Below are 23,082 nucleotides of genomic sequence, written 5' to 3'. Positions count from 1 at the left end.
CAGGATCGAACATTGTTTCGTTCTGCTGTGCATGGAGTCGCTATGAGTCGGTTCCGACTCGATGGCACCTGACAACAACAACAACAACAACAACATTAAAAAAAAAGACGTCTATACCTCATATTGAGCATTGTATACAGAACAATGGGGAATGCAATGGCTAAAATCGGAAAATGGAGTGTGTCAAGGTTTATCTTTGCATCATACATATTCAGTCTGTACAATAAGCAAATATTCCAAGAAGGTAGTTATAGGAACAAGTACATAACATTAAAATAGGAGAAAGAGTAGCAATCTGTAAGTGGCAGATGGTATAAACTTCTTTGCTGAAAGTGAAGAGAACTTTGAAGCAATTACTGATGAAAATCAAAGCCTTTGGTATGAATTGTACCTCAATACAAGTAAAACAAAAATCCTTACAATAAGATCAGTAAATGACATCATGAGAAAATATTAATGCTGTTACGGATTTCCTTTTACTTGACTCTAATCAACACCCATAGAAGCAGCAGTCAAGAACTAAAATGATGAGTTTCATTGGGTAGATCTTCACAAAAGACCTCTTTTAAAGTGATATGAAGCAAAGATGTCACTTTGAGGACTAAGTTGTTCCTGACCCAAGTCATGATATTTTCAATGGTCTCATGTGCAGGTTAAAGTTGGACTATGAATAAGGAAGACTGGAGAATAACTAATGTATTTGAATGATGGTGTTGAATATACATGGCCTGTCATAAGAGCAAACAAATCTGTGTTGGAGATATACAGCCAGAAGTCTTCTCAGAAGCGAGGATGTTGAGACATTGTTTCTGGTACTTTGGCTTATTATCAGGAGACACCAGTCTGTGTAGAAGAATGCCATGTTTATAAAGTAGAGGGTCAATAAAGAAACTGCAAACCCTCAATGAGATGGACTGACACAATGACTTCAACACTGGACTCACACATAGCAATGATTGTGAGGACAGAATGTTGTTGTTGTTAAGTGCCACTGAGTTGCTTCCAACTCATAGTAATCCTGTATAGGGTTTCTGAGGAGCAACTGGTGGGTTTGAAGTGCCGACCTTGTGGTTCACAGTCCAGTACAGATCCTACAGCACCACACCATCAGGAGAGAATAGGATCAGACAATATTTCCTTCTGTTATATGTAAAGTCATTATGAGTCAGCACAGACTCCATGACACGTCACAACAGCAAGGACAATGGAACATTTTTCTTTTAATTTAAGAAACAGTTTAATTTTCACATTGCAGTCTGAAAAACTAAATATGTCTTGCTTAAACGTTATATTTTTTACAAGAATCTGGTAATGTTTAAATTAGAAATAAAACAATTTATCTGAAATCTACAAACTACTACTCGTAATGCTATTAATATTGCCTAATTACACTTGGCAGTATCAAGAGATACTTTTGATGCAAACTTGAAATTGCATCAAAATCTCAAGCTAATCTGATTCCTATTTAATTATCCTTAACAAAAAGTGAATCCTCTTCCCTCTAAGGCAACAATTCGGCTTTTCCTTTTCCCCAATTTCCATTCTTCACTGAGGCAGCTCTATTCTGTTATCATAAATGACTTTATGATTGTGCCCAAAAGTGTACTGTTGTAAATATCCCCTAGGCTAACAGAATTTTGCCCAAGTCTCTTTTTCAGGCTTTGTTCCATCCCATTTTCTTTCCTTATGCTTCTCACTCTGCCTGCATCACCCTGAAACCTTTACCTAAGGAATCACAATTGCCCACCTTAAGCTCTGCTAGAATTTCACCTTTTCTGTGAAAACTTTTGCATCCATCTCCCATTGGTAATATATTATTTTGCCTCTGTTTTCATAGGATCTGCATGTCTTGTTTTTATTAATTAGCATGTATTGTTGATCCATCATTTAGTTATGCATAAATATCATTTTTATCCTCAACTAGGAAACAAAACTAAATAGACACTTGCAATTCAATATAACATGTACCTGGTGTATTGCTATAGGATAATGCAATGAACCACAAGGTCAGTTTGAATCACAAAGTTGGTGGTTCAAATCCACCAGTGGCTTCTTGGAAATCCCAGAAAGTCAATATGCATCAGAACTGACTAGATGGCACTTAACAACAAAAATGAGCAAGTTTAGCATGGAATTTTCTTAACCAACAGGAATATCTGCTAACCCAGATATTTGTCTCCAAGGTAAGCGTTCCAAAAACTGCAAGGCTTGAAAAAAGCAAGAGTTGAGTGGGCCAATGAGTAATATGGTTCTAGCAAAAAGAAATCAGCATGCTCAAATCAAAAGGATATTATTCTGGTGTGGTGCTGTAGGACCTGAACTGGATTACAAACCACAAAGTCAGCAGTTCAAACCCACCAGCTGCTCCTCAGAAACCTCATACAGGGCTTCTGTGAGTCGGAACTGATTTAAAGACACTTAACATGAGCAACAGCAACAACAACATACAATCCCCTCCTCTGCCCTGCCAATAAGCACATCATGAGACTGTGCCAAGCACATTGATATGCATGCTGCTCTATGGATGACTGTAAAGAAGGTATTGCTGAGACAGCATTTTGAGCAGACTGCATTAAGCAGAAACACAATATAGTCATATTTGTGGAAGGATTAACCTTGGAGTAGTCTGAAGAATGGATGGGAAGGACTAAGACGAATTAGGAGAGTACAGCACGAATCCAAACAAAAAGAAAAACAAAAGAAGACCAGAGTTTCAACTAAAAAACTAAAAAAACAAAAACAAAAAAAGACCAGAGTTTGAACCATGCTTGGTGAGAAAGGGGTGAATGCTAGAGACATGCCAAGGAAGAAGACTCTGCACGAGTTGGTGACAATTAGATGTGAGGGTTTTAGGAGAAAGAAAAAAAGTGATTTGCAGACACCTGGATTCCTAAAAGTGATGGTAGAGTACATAGAATATCAATTGAGCATAGTAGGATAATAATATGTTCCACTGAGCTGTTCACTGTCATTGACTCATTAATACAACTAACATAGAGAACAAGGCCCTGAAAGAAACCTAAGTTACAGGTATATCCTTGGGAAATGGTAAGCGCTAACTGAATGTAAAGAAGAGGGTAAAATAACCCAGGAATGGTGTGTAAACAAAGATAATCAGAGACAAATCTTTGTGAATTACCAACATTTAGAGCTTTAGGAGTCCTTGTGTTGCACTGCGGCTTAATGTGTTGGACTGAACCGCAAGGTTTGAACCGCAAGGTTGGCATTCAAGATCAGCATCCGATCCTCGGAAACCCTATACAGGATCGCTATGGGTAGGAACCAACTCAACGGCACTTTACAACAACAAGGGTGTTAGGAATAAAAGTAGAACATTTCAAACAAGTAAGTAGAAGTCTCAAAGGAGAAGAAAGCTATCAAAAGATCCTATCAAGAGAGTTTTCAATAAGGAAGTGTGATTCAGGTAACCCAATGTCACAGAAATGAAGAAAGTGATCAATTGACTAAAAGCTAAGGAATGTAACTGCAGACGTTTTTCAGAGGATCTATAGGGGCAATAAGGAGCTCTGGTAGCATAGTGGTTATGAATCGGGCTGCGAACCGCAAGGTCAGCAGTTCGAAACTACCAGCTGTTCCGTGGGAGAAAGATGAGGCTTTCTGCTCCCGTAAAGATTTACAGCCTTGGAAACTCTGTACAGGGTCGCTATGAGTCAGAACCAACTCCAGGGCACACAACAACAATAGGGGCAATACACTTAGTCCAGAGTATTAAAGGAACCCTGGTAGCATTTGTTGTAGTTAAGTACCGTGGAGTCGGTTCCGACTCATAGTGACCATGCACAGGGTTTCCGAGGCTGTTAATCTTTACGGGAGCAGAAAGCCTCGTCTTTCTCCAGTGGAACCACGGGTAGTTTCAAATTGCCGACCTTCAGGTTAACAGCCGATTCTGGTGTGGTGCTGTGGGGTTACTGCGCCAGACTGCAAAGCTGTTTAAACTGGAAAGTCAGTGGTTCAAGCTCACCAGCTGCTCCCTGGAAACCCTATACAGGGTTTCTATGGGTCAGAACCGACTCAATGGTACTCAATAACAACAACAATAGGGTCAAAGATGCACTTTGGTGGGTCAAGCAAAAAGAGATGAAGAATTTTAGAAGCATTTATATAAGGAGAGCAAAGGACTTGCAGCGTTTAGTTCTGTTGTTCACAGGATTGCTACAAGTCGGGACTAACTTTTTAGCACCTAACAATTTTTCCAAAAGAAACAAGCTGACTGATCTACTTCAGAAAACCAGCCAACAAAGACCCTATGGATCATAACGCTCAGATCTGCATCCCATCATGTGGACAAAAGAGGACCAGAGTTTAGCTCCATTGTTCATGCGGTCACCTTGAGTTGGGGGACCACCTGTCAGCAGGTAACAAGTACAACTTTATCTAAAAGCAAGAAAGGACATTGTTGTTGTTGTTGTTGTTAAGTGCCGTTGAGTCGATTCCGACTCATAGTGACCCTGTATAGGGTTTCCGAGGAGCAGCTGGTAAGCTTGAACCACTGATCTTGCCGTTCAAACGGCTTTCCAGTCTGGCACATTAACCCACAGCACCACACAAGGACTTGTAGAGTCATGGTTTTATTTTTGTTTCTTTGAATTTATTTCTATTTTGTTTTCTTTTAGGGTCTTGAGTATTTCTTTCTCTCATTTTAAGTATTGGTCCTAGGCCACTTGGAGTTTTCACAGCACTGCTTTCTGTTTTTGCTGCTTCATTTTATAATCAATTGCTTTCCTTGAATGCCAGCTGGTTTACCTCGCACGGGAGATCTAATATTCATCAAATGCTCAATCAGCCCTTCACGGTTGTCTCCTTTTACGGACTGAGAAGCTCAGGCAGTGAGCCGAGGTTAATTGCTGTGCTCAAGTTTACACTTTAAGTTGGTGGTGACAGTACAATTAGAATTTGTGACCAATGCTTTTCCATGTAATCATCTTGTTCACGACCTTGCCTGCCTCCTGCCACATGCATCCTGATGTGACAAAGTGATAAGTATTCTGATTTGAAATGGTAAGATTCCCAGTGAAAATTTAAGGACACTGATCTCCTAGTTATAAAACATCCTCCTGAAACATCAACAGCCAAATAACAAAAATCTCATCTTGGAATATTCAAAATTTCTAATGTCACTCAGTACATCATGTTACAGCTGATAACTCGAAAAGAGTACCACGAAGTGGGTCGGAGAATAGACAGTATTGGATACCATTCACTAAGAACGAAGGCAGATAATCCAGTTGAGTAGCAGCGGGCTGATGTAAACAGAACTAGATAGGGAACGCAATGCAGAAAGGAGCAGATGGAGAGGTAAACAAAGGCTTGTCCAACAGAAGTGAAAATGTAAAACAGAATTAAAAATGTAAGAGCTATTAAATTGAGTTTGTTCCAGCAAACATGTAATTTACAAACTGGCTGTGACTGACATAGTTGTGACAGCTTTTTTCCTAACCATTCAGCCAGACACTCCTTTTATTTTTTTCTTAGTCTTTTAATTTAAATCATTCTCCCAAAAATATGCAACTATTTTTTTTTCTATTTATAATGAATATACTGCTTTTGAAATTAAGAAAATTTCATAGCAAGAAAGATTATTTAATGAGTTGGGGCAGTTTTAAAATAATAATTGCTTTGCAAAAAAAATTAATAATAATAGCAAAACAACTACTGTCAAGTCAAATCTGACTCCTGCTAACCCCATGTGTGTCAGAGTAGACTGCTCTACGGGGTGTTCTTGAAGTAAATCCCCTGACTTTTCTTCAAAAACTCTTGGGTACACTTAAACTGCCATCCTCTTGGTGAGCAGTACAGTACCTGCCCATTTGCACCATCCAGTAATAATTGTTAGGAACCATTGATTCATTTCTAACTCGTAAAGACCCTGTATAAGGTTTCCAAAGCTGTGAATCTTCATTGCAACAGAAAGTCTCATCTTCTCCCTCAGAGAAGCTGGTAGGTTTGAAATGCTAACCTTGTGGTTAGCAGTTACCTACAGCGCCACCTGTGTGCCTTCTTAATTTTATTCAAAATATATATTTGTGATTGTAGCTTTTAGTAACTTAGAAGAATAAGAACAGCAGAAAAGATAGCCATATAGAATCTGTGCAGTTTAAGAAAACATGGCCAAGTTCCTCCTAAAAGTTCAGAATTCTGTGTTTCACGTCAAGTTGTACAAAGCTCCCCATAATAAACATACCAACAGTGACAAATGCATAATTTCATTCCATTTTAAGAAATGTGATCTGCCTCCAACAAATCACAGCTAGCAAGACTTGATGAAAACAAGCGATCTCTGTGCAGGAGTGGGTAACTGGGAATGAGGGAGATTCTGAATAGAAGACGGAATACGTCAACTAGTCTCTCTGTCCAATGTCGACTTCTCTCCCTGCAGACCTAACTAAACGACTATCAGCAACACAGGAAGCCCCACAGGTTCCTCATTCTCCCAACAAAGACAACAATACTTACCTTGTGTTCAGAATTAATGAGATTGTATTTTTTTAAAGAACATAGCTGTTAAGTACTAATTATTATTATTCCAACCCAATCTTAGAATAAACCTTTTGGAAGAAAACAAGATCTGGAGGAGGCAAAGAGCACAAGGAACAATGAGGCAGATGTAAGGGCTTTTCTTAGAAATAAGAAGGTTAGAGTCATCAGTACTGTGTTGCTCTTAAAAATGAACTTCGTTCTCTGATGAAGAGTCATACTTGAAGGGAATGGAATGTCTGTATACCTAAACAGCAGAAAAGAAAAAAATGGGGATGGGTGGAAGGTGGGGCACATTTATTTAGTTTTCTACCTCATCTGGTTCAGGGAGTCAAATACCTCCCACTTTCCCAATACTGAATTTACACATGAAATTATACACTGGGTTCTGTGTAATTAAACATTCTTTTGCCAGTGAATGCATTTGGGGGCTCAGTCTCATCTGTAGCAGCCTGACCATAGCATTTTTCTCTGACAGTTGTGTTTCTAAGGAGTGGGATTCAGGAATGCAACACAAAAAGTCCTTGACTGCAAACTGTAACTTCCAAAACTGTTACTATGGAGTGAATTCTTACTCAAAGTCACCCTGTAAGACAGATTACTACGACTACTCCATAGGGATTCCAAGGCTGTAATCTTTTCAAAAACAGACCGTCAAATCTTTTCCCCTCAGACTTGCTGGTGACTTGGACTGATGACCTTTTAGTTCGCATTTCAGCATTTAAACCCTGTGCTACCAGGGCTCCGAACCATAATTTAACTCATACATAATTCTTAGAAGAACCACCAGCTCCTAAGGGAATGAGCTTGAGATGACCTTGTTCTCATTAACTCAAAATTCAATTGTCCTGGTTCACTTCCTTTCCCCTCCCAGTGGAGACTAGATTATAATTACAAACCCAGTCCCCCTAATTATGAACTTTAAATGCTTGTTAAAATGTTCCTCCATTGGTGCCCTCTAGATTTCTGCTGGCTTGCAGAAAAGTATCACATAAACCAACAATGAAATGCAGAGAGTGATGAAAAATTGAAGACAAAAATAACTTATTTTAAGTAATTTTTGGAAAAGGACCATCAATCTTAAATGATGTAGGAATACACATAAAACTAAAGCTATATGTATATATTGCCAAATGCATCTTTTAATCTCTTTTTCTATCGTTTTCCAAATCTTCTGCCTACCATTTTCATCCAGATAGGCCAACAGGATGCAGCTGGACTCTGTACCTTCTACAGCATAATCTAAAGGGATGTTTCCATTAACATCTTGAAGAAGGACGTTAGCTCCGGCCTACATGTGGAAAAAAAAAAAGAAAACAAATCATATACTGTTAAAAGAGAGAAAGTACATTTAAAGTCTCATCTGGAAACAGAGTCAGAAAGTTTTTATTAGACGTAACCCTTAAGAATCAAGTTGGCTATTGTTGTGGTAAGTGCCATGTGCAATTTCCACTCTCAGGTGCCATGTATAGTGTTTCTCAGGCTGCAATCTTTGTGAGTGCAGAAAGCCGCATCTTTCTCCTGTGGAGAGGCTAGGAGGCTCGAACTGCTGACTGTGAGGTTCAAAGTCCAGTACTGATCCTACAGCGCCATCTTGCTCCCCAACAAGTTGGTAGCCAGACTTACTTTTTAAGACAAATACATCAAATAAGTTGTGAGAGATTCTGAAGGACTAAAAATGCTCAACTTACCCTTTGCAAGACCCTTATCTCAACTGCTTTTCCCCATTTACCTTTATAAACCCAAAATATCAAATCAATACTAAGACACCTGCCCTCTGAGTTGGCTACTCCTTCACCATGACTTCTATCAAACACAAGAGAGGGGTCCTATATCTTTCCTGATTTTGCATGGTTGGCACTTTGCTGAACAAGCTGAATTTCCACTGATCTTATTCAGTCTACCCTATAAAATCATTCTTCTCCACAGAAACTCATCTTTGAGTCATTATTATACTGTAATTTTCAATAAGGGCTTGGGCCACTATCTTTTGCTTATTTTTTATCTTTTCAAAAACTACTTCTAACAACAACAACAACACAATCTGTGGAAGTACTAATGGATTTGACTGTATGAAATGTGGCTATTCCCCATCTTTTAACTTCACAGAGCTGTTCATCAACACAGTATCTCTGAGCATGCCTGATGCTGTCATGGTCTGTTCTTGTTATGGTCCCAGCATAAATGCAATGAAAAGTGTGTTTTCACTTACAAAGCTTGTCACATAAATTGTCACCATTGTTCTACATTCTTTAATGATCCCCCTAAAGTTAACCAGGCAGGCTTAATACCTTTCTTCCAAGGCCAAGGCATGAACATATATACCCATTGTCCAAAGTTTAACTATACCTCCCAATTACATGCCATTAAACTCAGCTCAAATGAAATGTTCCCTCTACTCCTTTAACTGAGTAGCATTTATGCTGTAGTGTTAGCATTGCCACCAAGTCAATTCTGACTCACAGAGATCCTGTATAGAGTTTCCAAGGAATGGTTGGTGGTTTTGAATCTTTGATCTTGAGGTCAGCAGTCCAGTGATTATAGACTAGACTCTAAGTGCCCCACTAGGCCTTCAAATGTTAGCATAGCTCATATGATATCCAAATTCATGCCTTTACTTACAATGGTGAGTCACACTCATACTTTTATATATCAGATTTTGTTTTCCATTATTGTTGTTATCAAGTGCCATCGGTTCCAACTAATAGCGACCCTGTATAGGATTACTGAGGAGCGGCTGTATAGGATTACTGAGCTTGAACCTCCACCCTTGTAGTTTAAATGGCTTTGAAGTCTGGTGCATTAACCCACAGTGCAACACCAGGATACCACACCAGGACTCCTGTTACTATATAATATCAAAGCAGATTCTCTATACATAAGCAAATATTTACAGATTTGCCAAATAATCTCTCTATGAAAGCAAAAAAGTAGATTGAAGCGATAAAATATCCCAAGTTTACAGTGTTGTTTAATCATCAAATTGTGAACACTACACTGTTTTTCTATAGCCACATAAAGATATTCCTTTATTTAAATAAGCTAAGCTACATATTTCAAATGTCTACTTACCTTTGGAAAACATGTGATGTTGAGACACTAAAGATTTCTAGGTGTCTTTTTAATGCTTCTAATTTAATTTTTAGTTATTTAAAGTCTCAAAACAATTACATGTTCTTAAGTAGATTTTGCTAATAATACTTTTTTCCCCTGGGTCTCCAACCATAAAAATACAGATTTTCTTATGTATCATGTTGCAACTGCTAAAGAATTAATTACCGAGAGACCAAACTACACGTATCATTACCGATTTCAATATTCTTTATGAGCTATCCTCCATCCCACTCATCGGTAAGATTGTTGGTGTTAATTAGTGCAGTCAAGTCGTTTCTAAATCACAGCGACCCTGGATAGGGCTTCTGAGGAAGAGCTGGTAGATTTGAACCGCTGACCTTGCAGTTCAAACTGATCTTGTGGTCTAGTGCTTACCCTACGGTGCTACACCAAGACTTCACTATAATGAAATATTAAAGTCACGTATTATGATCACATCACAAATAAATATGCTAGCACCCTAGGGTGGAGTGGGGGTAATACATTTGTTTATAACATCTCTGTTGTTAAAGCAGTAATGAGACTCTTTCAATTAAAGACTGAAAACTGAAACACAGGATCTGAATAGCTGAGCTGAGATTATTTGTTGAAATTTCAAACCATTCATCACTTTACTCTTCTATGCTGCTAAATTACCAGGTACTATGGGTCGGAATCGACTGGATGGCACTTAACAACAACAACATTCCCCACATAGGAGGCCTGGTGGGGTATTGTGGGTTAATGCACTGAACTGCAAAGTCGGTTTGAGCCACAAGGTTGGCGGTTCAAGCTCACCAGCCTCTCCTCAGAAACTGCATACAGGGTCGCTATGGGTTGAAACCGATGTGACGGCACTTAACAACAACATTCCCTATATCAACCACACACCTGTCACTCTGTCATACTGTGGTGACATTCATGGTGATCTGATGCTAGAAGCTATGCTATTTGTATTTCAAATACCAGCAGTGTCCCATGGTGGGCAGGTTTCAGTGTAGCTTCTGGACTAAGACAGACCAGGAAGAAGAACTAGGTGGCCAACTTCTGAGAATTAACCACAAAAAACCCTATGAATAGCTGCAAAACAATGTCTGATAGAGGGTCAGAAGGTGAGCTCCTCAAGTTAGAAGGCACTTAAAATACGGCTGGGCTAGAACTGCCTCCTCAAAGCAGAGTAAGCCATATTGACATAAATGGAGTAAAGCTTCAGAACCTTCATTTGCTGATATGTATCCCTCAAAATGAGAAGAAACTGCTGCAAATATCCATTCATAATCAAAACATGAGATACCTGAAGTATGAATCTAGGGAAAGTACAAGTCATAAAAAATTTAATGCAACACATAAAAATTGATACACAGGTAACAGCTAACTGAAACTGATTGGTATTTTGAAGCAGGCATTCATATTATCTGAGATACCAATAGGACAAATTAAAGAGGAATGTGTTGCATTCATCATCAAAAAGTACAACTCAAGACTTTCAAATTTATTGCTATAAATTGCCCTCTAAGCACTACTTTAGCTGTGTCCCAAAGGTTTTGGTATGTTGTTTCTTCATTCTAATTTGCTTCAAGGCATTTTTTATTTGTTCTATTGCTCAGCAGCTCTTCAGTAGGTGTTATTCCGGTTCCATGGATTTGATTTTGTTTCCTTGATCTTCCTATTGTTGATTTCTAACTTTATAACATTGTGATCTGAGAAGATGGTTTTTAGGATTTAGATGTTTGTTTGTTTTTTAATTTGTTGAGACTTGCTTTGTGACCTTCAGTACGATATTGTCAGAATAGGATAATATCTATATTTCTACAAGGAAAACAAGTGACTATTATTAAAATTTACACACTAATTACTGATGCCAAAAATAAAGAAATTAAAGAAAGATTTTTTACCAATTTTTGCAGTTTAAATTTGATCAAATGTACAATTAGGATGTACTGATAATTATTGGTGATTTGAAAATAAAAGTTGGAAACAAGAAGAATCAATAGTTGGGCAAACATGGTCTTGATAATAGAAAAGATGTGAGGAATCACATGACAAAATTTTGTAAGACAAACAACCTATTCATTGCAAATACCTTTTTCAACAACATAAGGGCAACTACACACAGACAACTCCCTGGTTGGAATGCACAGAAATTAGACTGCATCTGTAAAAAGAGACAATGGAAAAGCTGAAGATCAGCAGTCAAAAGAAGACCAGAGGACAACTTCAGAACATACCGTCAACTGCTCCAATTCAAGTAAAATGAAAACAAGCTATTTTTGACCTTGAGTAAATCCCACCTGAAATTACAGACCATTTCAAGAACAGAATTCATGCATTGAACAATAATCACGGGAGATTAGTGCTCAGTGCATGAACAAAGGCATTATGGGATGACATCAAAAGCATCGTACATAAATAAAGCAAAAGGCCATTAAAAAGACAGGAAAGAAACAAAAGACCAAAATGGAAGCCAGAATGCATTCTGAAAGTTGCTTTTGATCATAGAGAAGCTAAAGCCAATGGAAGTAATGATGAAGTGAAAGAACTCACCAGAAGATAAGCAAAGTACTATAAAGGAATGTGCAAAAATCTAGAGTTAAAAAAAACAAATGGGAAGAACATGTCCATCATTTCTCAGGCTGAAAGAACTAAAGAAAAAAAATCAAACATCAAGTTTTGAGTTGCAATACTAAAGAATAAAGATTGGGAAAATATTGAACCAAGCTGGAATTATCAAAAAAGGTGGAAGGAATGCACTGTACCAAAAAAAAAATTGGTTACCATTCAATCATTTCACAAAATATCATGCAGTTAAGAACTAATGATACTGAAGGAAGAAGTTCAAGCTGCATTGAAGGCCAAAAACCAGACTCCAGGAAGTAATAGAATACCAAGTGAGATGTTTCAATAAATGAATCTAATATTGGAGGGTTCACTTGGCTATACTGAGACATTTGGAAGATAGCTTCCTGGACCACTGACAGGAAGAGATCTAGATTAGTGTCCGGTTTTTTTTTTTTTTAAAGGTGGCCTAAAAGAACACAAAAAATATTTGAGCGTCATTATTAGCATCACACACAAGTTAAAATTTGTAGCAGAACATCCGCAGGTAACTGCCAGAAATTCAAGAGAGATTAAGAAGAGGACATGAACTAAGGTTATCGCTGCTGATGCCAGATGGATCTTGACTGAAAGCAGAGAATACAAAACAGATGTTTGCCTGTGTTTGCTGACCAAAGAAAAGCACACAACTGTGTGGATCTCAGCAAACTATAGAATCAGATTCTACTGTGAGGAGTGGGAACTCCAGAACACTTCATTGTGCTTATACAGAACCTGAACACAGATAAAAAGGTCTAATAAAATAAATACTATTTCTGCATAAAATTAACCAAGATAACTATGTTGTTGCTTCTGCTGTTGTTAACTGTTTTTGAGTTGGTTCTTACTGATAGTGACCTTGCATAGGGTTCCTGAGGAGCAACTGGTGGGTTTGAATTGTAGGCCTTGTGGTTAGCATCCCTGTATCCTACAATGCCACACCAGAACTCCCATACTAGATATTGTACACAGACAAGGAGATGGTTGTTAGAGCAGAAGGGGATACCATGTTATTTAAAATCAGGAAAGCTGTGTGTCAAAGTTGTATCATTTAACCACACTTATTCAATATGTATCCAAGAATTTAGACTATATGAAGAAGAAGATGACATCAGTACTAGAAGAAGAATCATTAACAACTTGCAATATTCAAAATACACACCCTTGCTTGCTGACCATGAAGAAGATTTCAAGCACCTACTGAAGACCAAATACTTGAGCCTTTAATATGGATTAAATGAAGTCTTACATACTTTAGACATCTTACCAGGAGGAAGCAATCTCTGAAGAAGGACATCATGCTTGGAAAAGTAGGAGTATTTATTGTTGTTAGGGGTTATCGAGTCAATTCTGACTTGTAGCCACCTTGTATAGGGTTTTTGAGACTGTATAAATCTTTACTACAGTAGAAAGCCTTCTCTTTCTCCCACAGAACAGGAGAATTCTGGTGGATCCTAACAGCTGACCTTGTGGTTAGCAGGCCAACTTGTAACTCAGTACACCACCACGGCTTGGTAAAGTAATGTTGTCATTGCTGTTGTTAAGTGCCGTTGAGTAGGTTCCAACTCATAGTGATCTTTGTATAGGGTTTCCGAGAAGTGGCTGGTGAGGTTGAACTGTCGACCTTGTGACTCAAACCGACCTTGCAGTCCATTAACCCACAATATCACACTAGGACTCCGGTAAAATAGTGGGTCAGTGAAAAAGAGAAAGGAACCTCAAATAGATTAACACAGGGACTCCAAAAATGGGATCCAGTATGGCAGTCATTGTGAAGATGGTACAGGATCAGGCAAGTGTTTCATCTTGTTGTATTTAGGGTAGCTATAGACTTCTGGTGTGGCTCTGTGGGCTAATGTGTCAGACTGCAAAGTCATTTGAACTGCAAGGTGGGTGGTTCAAGCTCACCAGCTTCTACTTGGAAACCCTATATAAGGTCGCTATGGGTTGGAATCGACTCAATGGCACTTAATAACAACAACATTGACTTCTGGTGTGGCACTATAGGATCAGCACTGGACTGTGAACCAAATCGTAAGCAGTTCAAACCCACCATCTGCTCCTCAGAAACCTTGTATAGGGTGGTTATGCATCGGAACCAATTTGACAGCACTTAACAACAACAACAACAACTAGTGTGGTACTGTAGGATAAGCACTGGACTGATAACCGCAAGGTTGGTAGTTCAAACCCACCAGGCAGCTCCTTGGAAGCCCATAGAGTTGTAATTAATCGGAAATGACTCAAAGCAATTAACAACAACAGGGTCACTATGAGTTAAAAGTGTCCTGAAGGCACCTAAGAACAATTTTCTATATAGGAGCCCTGGTGGTGTAGTTAGGTAACTACTTGGCTGGTTACTCAAAGGTCTGTAGTTCAAACCTAGGAGTCTCACAGAGGGAGAAAGATGTGGCAATCACACAGCCACAGAGCGTAGCCTTGGAAACCCTCCACGGGGTGACTTTTACTCTGTCCTGTCCTGGTGTGGCACTTCAAGACAATAAACTGGACAGCAAGTTCAGAGTGAGCCACAAGGTCAGTGGTTCAAACTCACCAGTCACTCCTCGGAAACCCTATACAGGGTCACTATGAGTTAGAACCAACTCAATGGCCCTTACCAACAATAACAACATAGGTTCACTCTATGACTAAGAATTAATTGATGATAATGGGGTATTTCTTGAAGGTTGGTAACTTCCTTCACCATAAATTATGTCTTATTAATTTTGATTATTTATTATGCCTACTTGGCTGTGCATAAGATCGGTACCAACTCGATGGCATCTAACAACAACATATAATGTCTGATATGTGTTAGTTATTTAAATGGATTTATAGAATCAAACTGAAAATAACTCAAGACTGAACTAGCTAAATGTTAAAAATAGAGGAAAATAATGATAATTTCATCATAATTTTTTTTTATATATATAGCAATTCTTTTAAAAGTAAACTGTTTGACCTTTACTTATTCGGGTATGTATATGAAATTACAAAATGAATATATGTATATTTTTGTTGTCTACCTTTACTCTATCTAGAGAGGTAACAGTCCTCCCCTCTTTCATCCCCTCCCGTCCTCCCTCCCTTTCTTTTCTTCATTTCTTTCTCCTTCTCTTTTCTTCACTCTCTCCTCTCCGCCCACCCTCTGCTCTCTCTGTGTTTAATTGCAGAGCTGTAGAGAACCACCTGAATTAGCCACTGTCCAAAATCTTCTATCACACCAGTACTATGGCATGACAAATTGCTCATCAATTTAAATGTTTCACAACAAAATTTTCAAAAATTTGGAAAAAGTTTTGTTTACTTTCTCAAATGAATTTAGGTATTTCTTTTTTTAAACTTGAAGTTAACTCAATTATTAATAAGATTCATGCTAAGATGGTATGTTGTTGTTAAGTGCCATTGAGTCGTTCCAACCCATAACGACCCTGTACTGGGTTTCCGAAGCTGTAAATCTTTATGGGAGCAGAACGTTTCTTCTTTCTCCCACGGAGCGGCTAGTAGTTTCGAACTGTTAACCTTACGGTTCACAGCTCAATTCATAACCACTATGCTACCAGAGCTCCTTTAGATGGTATAAATGTAGTTAAACCAAGTTTCTATTTTTGAACTGTCACATATTACATTTAGGCAAATGGGAAAGGCATTTCCCTTCTTTCAATCTACGTAGGGAATCTGTTGTCATCGAAGTCCTTCCCATGCTTTATATGACATATGCTCTAGAGACAACATGAATCCTGTCAGGAAGTGAAACCATGACAAATGGTAAAAACAGAAGAAACAATTTTAGGTCCGATGCTATCCTCATTACCAGTTTATGGACTACCAAACCTACTCCTCTTTGTTGTACTTTGGTGGCACTGGAGTTGACTCCCCATATTTCTTCTTAGCTAGTGGGAGCACAGAAGATGAAACCGTATTGGATCTTGTCAGTAGAGAAGACTGGATGAATACTACAGGAGGAAGATGCCAAGCTGCAAAGTCCTTGGCAAGCTAGTTAGTAAAATATTTTAACAAGTAGAGCTTTTGATCAGATAATAATACAAAGACACAGATAAGCTCTGAAGGCAAAACTAGCCTCTTTGAGACCCAAAGGTGGACAAAACCCATTTTTCCATTTGACTGTGAAGACATTTAGAATGAATGATTGCTGTTATAGTTAAGTGCCATTGAGTAGTTTCCAACGTATAGGTTCTATTTTGGGTTTCTGAGGCTTCAAATGTTTGTGGGAACAGAAAAGTCTTGTCTTTCTTCCAGCAAAAAGACAGCACAGAAGCTTTATACATATTTATTTATATTTTACATTCAGAAATGAAATTATTATGGTCCTTTGCATAATTTAATTTTATTACAGAAATTATTCTTTTTCCTTTACCTTAAGATTAATAAAAATACCACTGGTAAGATTCATGCCTTATTTTTATTCTCGGTATGGCTAACTACAGAAATTAATATGCAATTTTAGTGCATAATGGATCCCATTGGAACTAAGAAGCTGCTGAGTTTCCAAGCAGAACTTTTCTTCAAAATGTCAGAAGACAATACCTTCAGGATGGGCTACTTACTAGATAGAGAAATAATCCATTTCTAACGTACTGTGTTAGCGCTTGGTTTTTTTTCTTTGTTGTTAAAAAGACATAGAACCAATCATGAACAGCCAATCAAATTTGCAAAGTGAGTAGTAAATGATTCAATTCAAAGAAAAAATCACTCTAAACAATGCTCATATATGAGGCTTTAAAAATATATGTGTTTTACAATATAGCTTTTTCTCTTCCAAGGCATGAACATGATATTCTTAAATATCTTTTTTTAAGGACCCTTTAACATAGTGAATTTTATAAATCTTATATAAGATTCATATAATTTTTGCCCTGTGAAGATAAAAGTCAGCGAAAAATACTCCTGATTAGTAAAAAATTTAGTTATATTGTTTCCTTAATACATGGCTCAGCACTTTTTACCCAGAATGAAAAAGTCAACACTAAGTCTAGACTTTAATTTTGTCGTGTTGGTACATGCACCTGATTGTCTCCATGATTGTTTTATTTCAGTAAATGAGAAGCAGAGGACTTGGCTTTAGATTTTCATCTACGGAGCAAAGAATATCCAAACTTCATTTTATGATACAGAAACAATCTTTTCAGCAATCAATCTAAATGTTCAAAATCCTAAACCATATTTTAAAATAATTGGATGCTGCATTTTGTAAAAACAAATGGATTAGTAAAGTAAGTGTATGAAAAGTATATTGAAAATGAGAGAGTGGGGAAAAATACACTTCATCGTGATCTAAGATAACCAACTTAGATTTGGTACCCATTAGTGTCCTAAGCCTTAGAAGTGTATGTGTGTGAAAAAATCTTCCAAATTCTATGTTCTTACACTTCATCACCTAGTCAGTCCTGGTGTGGCACTGTAGGATAAGCACTGGACAGCTAATCTTAAGGTTGGCAGTTCAAATCTACCACTAGTTCTTCACACACCTCACACAGGTTAGCTATGAGTCAAAACTGACTCCACAGAACACAACACCAAAAATAGCTAATCACCAGATGTCAAATATCTTGTAATGAAAGTAATTATTATCCTTTGTCTCAATTGAAAGAAAAATACCAAAATTTAAAAAAAAAAAAAAAGTTCGTTATTAAGGATAGCACAACAAAAATTTCAGTAGCCTTTTGCAATATAAACTAAAAGGTAAATCAGTTTTGTCTTCAGGAAACTTAGCAATCACCTGATGAGTGGTTTACTCAATGTGACACATGTAAAATCCATCCCAGTGCTTTAAATACCTCTGCAAGTGCTGTTGTCAAGTACAGTTGAGTCGGTTCTGACTCACAGCGACCCTGTAAAGGGTTTCCAAGAAGCAGATGGTGTATTTAAACTGCTGCAGTCCAGTGCTTATCCCACAGCACCACACCAGGGCTTCTGCAACTGAGGACTGAATAATTCTTACTGGGAGTCCTCATCACATTTCATTCACCACTAGTAGTCCAAACTGAAAAGCCATCTAACTTACATTTTGCCCTAAACTGTGCTCATAGTATATTTGAAATACATCTCAACTATATCTCACCCTCAATTAGAAATTTTATTTACTGCATTTCAGATGACATATTATCAAATACATACACATTTCTTTTAAAGAAATATTTTATTGGTTTTCATTACATAACAATTAAATCTCACTGTGATACTTACCAATTTTTTATTTTGTAATAATTCTTTAGTAAACTGATATTGAAATTCTAATGCATCAGCTAATGGCACTTTAATAAATCTCACTTTTAAATGCTAAAATACTTTCAGTATGTTTTTAAAATAGCCTGAGAATTTACTGAAAATTTTAAAACTATAGTACCAAGAACTCTTGTACGTCCGATACACAAATTCATCAAGTATTTTTTCAGTTTTTCCTATTTTGTTTTCTTTCTGCATCTGTCTCTGTCCTGTGCTTTAATACACTCAAAATTGAGTTGCAGGCACCATGTCTCCGTACTTCTAAATATTTTGGGATGGATTTCATTAGGAAAAATATATTCTCTTGCATAACAGTTATCAAAATCATATTTAACATTGTTGTTGTTAAGTGTCATCGAGTCAGTTCCAACCCATAGCAACCATATATAGGGTTTCCAAGGAGCAGCTGGTGATCCAAAACCCGCAATCTTGTAGTTCAAACTGACTTTGCAGTCCAGCACATTATCCCACAGCGCCACACCAGGACTCCATATTTAACATTATAAATGTTATATAGGCTGCAGTTCACTGTGGTACGACTGCTGTTATTGTTGTTGTTAAGTGCCATCAAGTCAGTTCCAACCCATAGTGACAATGTATAGGGTTTCCGAGGAGCATCTGGTGAGCTCGAACTGTCAACCTTGCGGTTCAAATCAGCTTTGCAGTCCAGCGCATTAACTCACAGCATCACACCAGGACTATGGTGTCTGACTGTAGTTCTTTTTAAATCATATTGAGTAGGGTTTTACTAGCATGTGGTCTTACCAGATGACTGTCCAGGTTTCTTGACATAAATGAGGAAGTGCTTCCCACCTTGCATCCATTTATTGAAATATATCAATTGGTATTCCATCAATTCCTATGGCCTTGTTTTTAGTCAATGTAGTTAGAGAAACTTGAATTTCTTCATTCAGTATTAGCGGTTTCCTATCACATACTACCTTCTGAAATGGTTGACACTGCTCAGCTGTTTTTGGTACAATGACTCTGTAGATGCCTTCTATCTTCTTTAGATGTTTCCTTCATTCAATTTTTACTCACAGACCCTGTCAGTATTGTAAATCGAGGCTTGGATTTTCTCCTCTGTTCTTACAGTTTGAGAATACCAATAATATTCTTCCTCTTCATTTTCTAAATCTAGAATTTTGCAAATTTGATCATAACAATTCCTTTTGTCATCTTGAGTTGGCTCTTTGAACTTTACCATTTATCTATTTACTTCAGAATTTCTTCCATTCATTTGATCTATTCTAGGTTCATAAGTTTCAGAGTTTCCCCTAACATTGTTTTGTTTTTTCCCCTTTTTTCATGTCTTTTTAATTATTTTGTTGCTTTCTTTATGTATGAAATCTTCGATATCGTCCCATAATTCTGGTTTTCAGTCATTAGTGTTCAGGGTTTTACATCTGTTCTTGAGATCATCTATCTCTAAATTCAGATGGAATACATGTAAAGTCATACTCTGGTCCTCATTGGTTTTCTTCACCTTCACCTTGAGCTAAGATGAGAACAATTGATAGTCTGTTATTTCAACATTGGTTTCTAGCTTTGTCTTGACTTACGATGTTGAGTTTTTCCACGTCTCTTTCCACAAATATAGTCAATTTTATTCCTGTGTAGTGTATCCTGTAGCAAGGTCCACAGGGTTGTCAAAAATATATGTCTCCAACAAATAAGTCATTGATTTTGTAGAATTTTATCACACAATCTCTGATGGATCATGTATGATATAAGAAGTCCCTCAAATAGAATTTGTCTTATCTTTCCTCACAATAAGAATTTTGGGAGTAATACTGCTAAGGAGATGTCATGTGCTTCCCATTATACCAAGTCAGAAGGCTCATCTCATTTATCCTATAACTGACGAAGCTAACTTTGATCAGTTGATTAAGGTGATGTTTACCAGGTGTTTCTCTACAAGCTTATAAGTAAAAGTTTGCAGTCCTGTGCTTATTCTACAAGGTACCTTATCTCTTGTAATACCCTGAATTTCTTTGATACGGTTTTTCTATTCAACTTATTCTTAATTCCCACCAAATGTTTGGATGAGACCATACAAATATTGTGTAAAGTGCTCTAAAGCTGGGATTCGTTAGTTTTGCCATCATGTGAAATTTTTAAAGGAGCCATCTCAGAAGCAGGACTAGACAAGCCTTGTTGTTGTTGTTAAGTGCCGTCGAGTCGGTTCTGACCCATAGCGACCCTGTACAGGGTTTCCGAGGGTGTGAATCTTTACGGGAGTAGAAAGCCTCATCTTTCTCCCGCGGAGCGGCTGGTAGTTTCGAACCGCTGACCTTAAGGTTCGCAGCCCGATTCGTAACCACTACGCTACCAGAGCTCCCTAGGACCTTTCAAAAAAGAAGAACCTGTGCGGATCATGAGATCGCTACCTGGAAAAGCAGTGACAGCAGAGGTGGTGGCAGAGGAGTTGGCATGGAGAGACAGAGCAGCTGCGGGCTTCCAGCCCATGGACCGAGTAGAGGTGAATGCATATGGGCAAGAGACTGGCTTGCAGATTGCACCCTTTGGACACTTGCAGACTGGCTAAAAGAGTTTTCTACATTTGCTTGAGCAGGGCAGAGGTCAAAGGACCACAGGTCAAAGGGCAGAGGTCAGAGGACCACATGTCAAAGGACCACCTATACAGGATCACTATGAGCAGAAATTGACTTGACAGCACTTAACAACAACACAGAGGTAATGTTGTTATTGTTGTTATGTGCCATCGAGTCGATTCCAACCCATAGCAACCCTGTATAGGGTTTCCAAAGAGAAGCTGGTGAGCTTGAACCATTGACCTCGCAGTACAAATGCATTGCAGTACAAATGCAATACAAACAATATTGCAGCCTGGTGCATTATCCCACAGTGCCACACATGGTCACCTTTGTTGTTGTTGTTGTTGTTAGGTGCCATCAAGTCAGACCAATTCATAAAGACCTTAGGCACAGCAGAACGAAACACTGCCTGGTGTTGGGCCAACCTCACTATTGTTGCACGCTTGAGCCCATTGATGCTGCCACTTGGCCAATCCATCTCGCTGGGGGACTTCCTCTTTTTCTCTGACCCTCCACCTTATCAAACATGATGTCCTTCTCCAGCAACTGATCCCTTAGACTCTCACAAATTCCCTATAGCACAGTTCTGGTGCAAATCAATTACTTACCTAATTACAAAACCATGAAAAGAAAGAAGGGAAGGAAAAAGTGTAAGAAGGAAGGAAGGATGGATGGGGGGAAGAGACTGCTGGTGAAGAAATTCTGAATTTTCTAAAGGTATGAATTCTTCATCATTTAGCAACGTCCAGATTAGAGATCATGTATTTACTATATTTGTGGAAAGATGAGAAAAAATGTACTACTTTAAATGAATTTCAATGAGTTTTAGAAAAACATACTGATTTTTAAGAAATTTTATAATTTTTAAAAGATTTAATAATCAGAAATTATAAATATGTTAATAGAATTATCTATAATCGATTCAGAGCTAACTACTATTATTAGTACTTCAATTTTTATGTTGTTGTTGTTATGTACCCATACAAAGACATGATGTAAGCATTTAATACATATTTAGTAATCGGGCTACTGGATAGCACTATAGGATAATTACTGGTCTGTTAACTGCAAGGTGGGCTGTTCAAACTCGTGAGCTGCTCTGCTGAAAACCTATGTTGCTGTTTGGCACCAGTGAGTTGGTTTCAACTCATAACGACTCTGTATAGGATTTCTGAGGAGCTGCTGGATAGTTTGGACCACCAACCTGTGGCTAGCAGCCCAGTGCTTATTCTACAGCACCATACCAGGACTCTGGAAACCCTATACAGGGTTGTTGTGAATTGAAATTGGCATGACAGCACTTAACAATAATAATAATGAATGTGGTTATTGTTGTGTGCCATTGATTCTGTTCCAACTCATAATGTCACTATACAGGGTTTCCAAAGTGCTGGACTCAAACTGCTGTCCTTGAAGTTAGCAGCCCAACAAACAACCCACTAGGCCACCAGGACTCCTTAGTATGAACATGTTGTTGTTGTCAGGTGCCATAGAGTCAGTACCGACTCATAGCGACCCCATGCACAGCAGAACGAAACACTGCCCGGTCTTGGGCCAACCTCACTATTGTTGCCACGCTTGAGCCCATTGATGCTGCCACTTTGCCAATCCATCTCACTGGCGGTTTTCCTTTTTTTCTCTGACCCTCCACGTTACCAAACATGATATCCTTCTCCAGTGACTGGTCCCTCCTGACAATATGTCTGAAGTATGAGAGAAGAAGTTTAGCCATCTTGGCCTCCAAGGAGCACTCTGGCTGCACTTCTTCCAACACAGATCTGTTGGTTCTCTTCGCATCCCATGGCACTTTCAAATTCTCTTCCAATACCATAATTCATAAAAGTCAATTCTTCTACAGTCTTCCTTATTCACTGTCCAGCTTTCGCATGCATATGAGGTGACTGAAAATACCACTAGTACCTAGCACAGTGATATTTACGCATGCCATTTCATTTTTGACAACTTCCTCTTTTTTTTTGAGAAATATGAGGTTATTGAAAATACCATGGCTTGGGTGAGGCACATCTTAGTCCTCAAACTGACATCTTTGCTCTTCAACACTTTAAAAAGGTCTTGTGCAGCAGATTTGCCTAAT

The 23,082-nt window shown here is 38.1% G+C and overlaps 1 protein-coding gene across 1 annotated transcript in view; it reads right to left on the bottom strand.

The window, feature by feature from the left end:
- The window catches only part of MYO16 (myosin XVI), a 912,243-nt gene that overhangs the window by 695,884 nt on the left and 193,277 nt on the right, over positions 1-23,082 (bottom strand). The window contains exon 4 of the mRNA XM_006851537.1: positions 7,678-7,786. Within this exon, the coding sequence (XP_006851600.1) occupies positions 7,678-7,786 (109 nt within the window). The remainder of the gene's footprint in view (positions 1-7,677; positions 7,787-23,082) is intronic.

The sequence above is a fragment of the Chrysochloris asiatica genome, unplaced genomic scaffold (assembly GCF_000296735.1).
Source record: "Chrysochloris asiatica unplaced genomic scaffold, ChrAsi1.0 scaffold00029, whole genome shotgun sequence".
In the NCBI taxonomy this organism is placed as follows: domain Eukaryota; kingdom Metazoa; phylum Chordata; class Mammalia; order Afrosoricida; family Chrysochloridae; genus Chrysochloris; species Chrysochloris asiatica.
The sequence above is the reverse complement of the archived record's forward strand: the minus strand, read 5'-3'. Positions and strand labels throughout refer to the sequence as shown.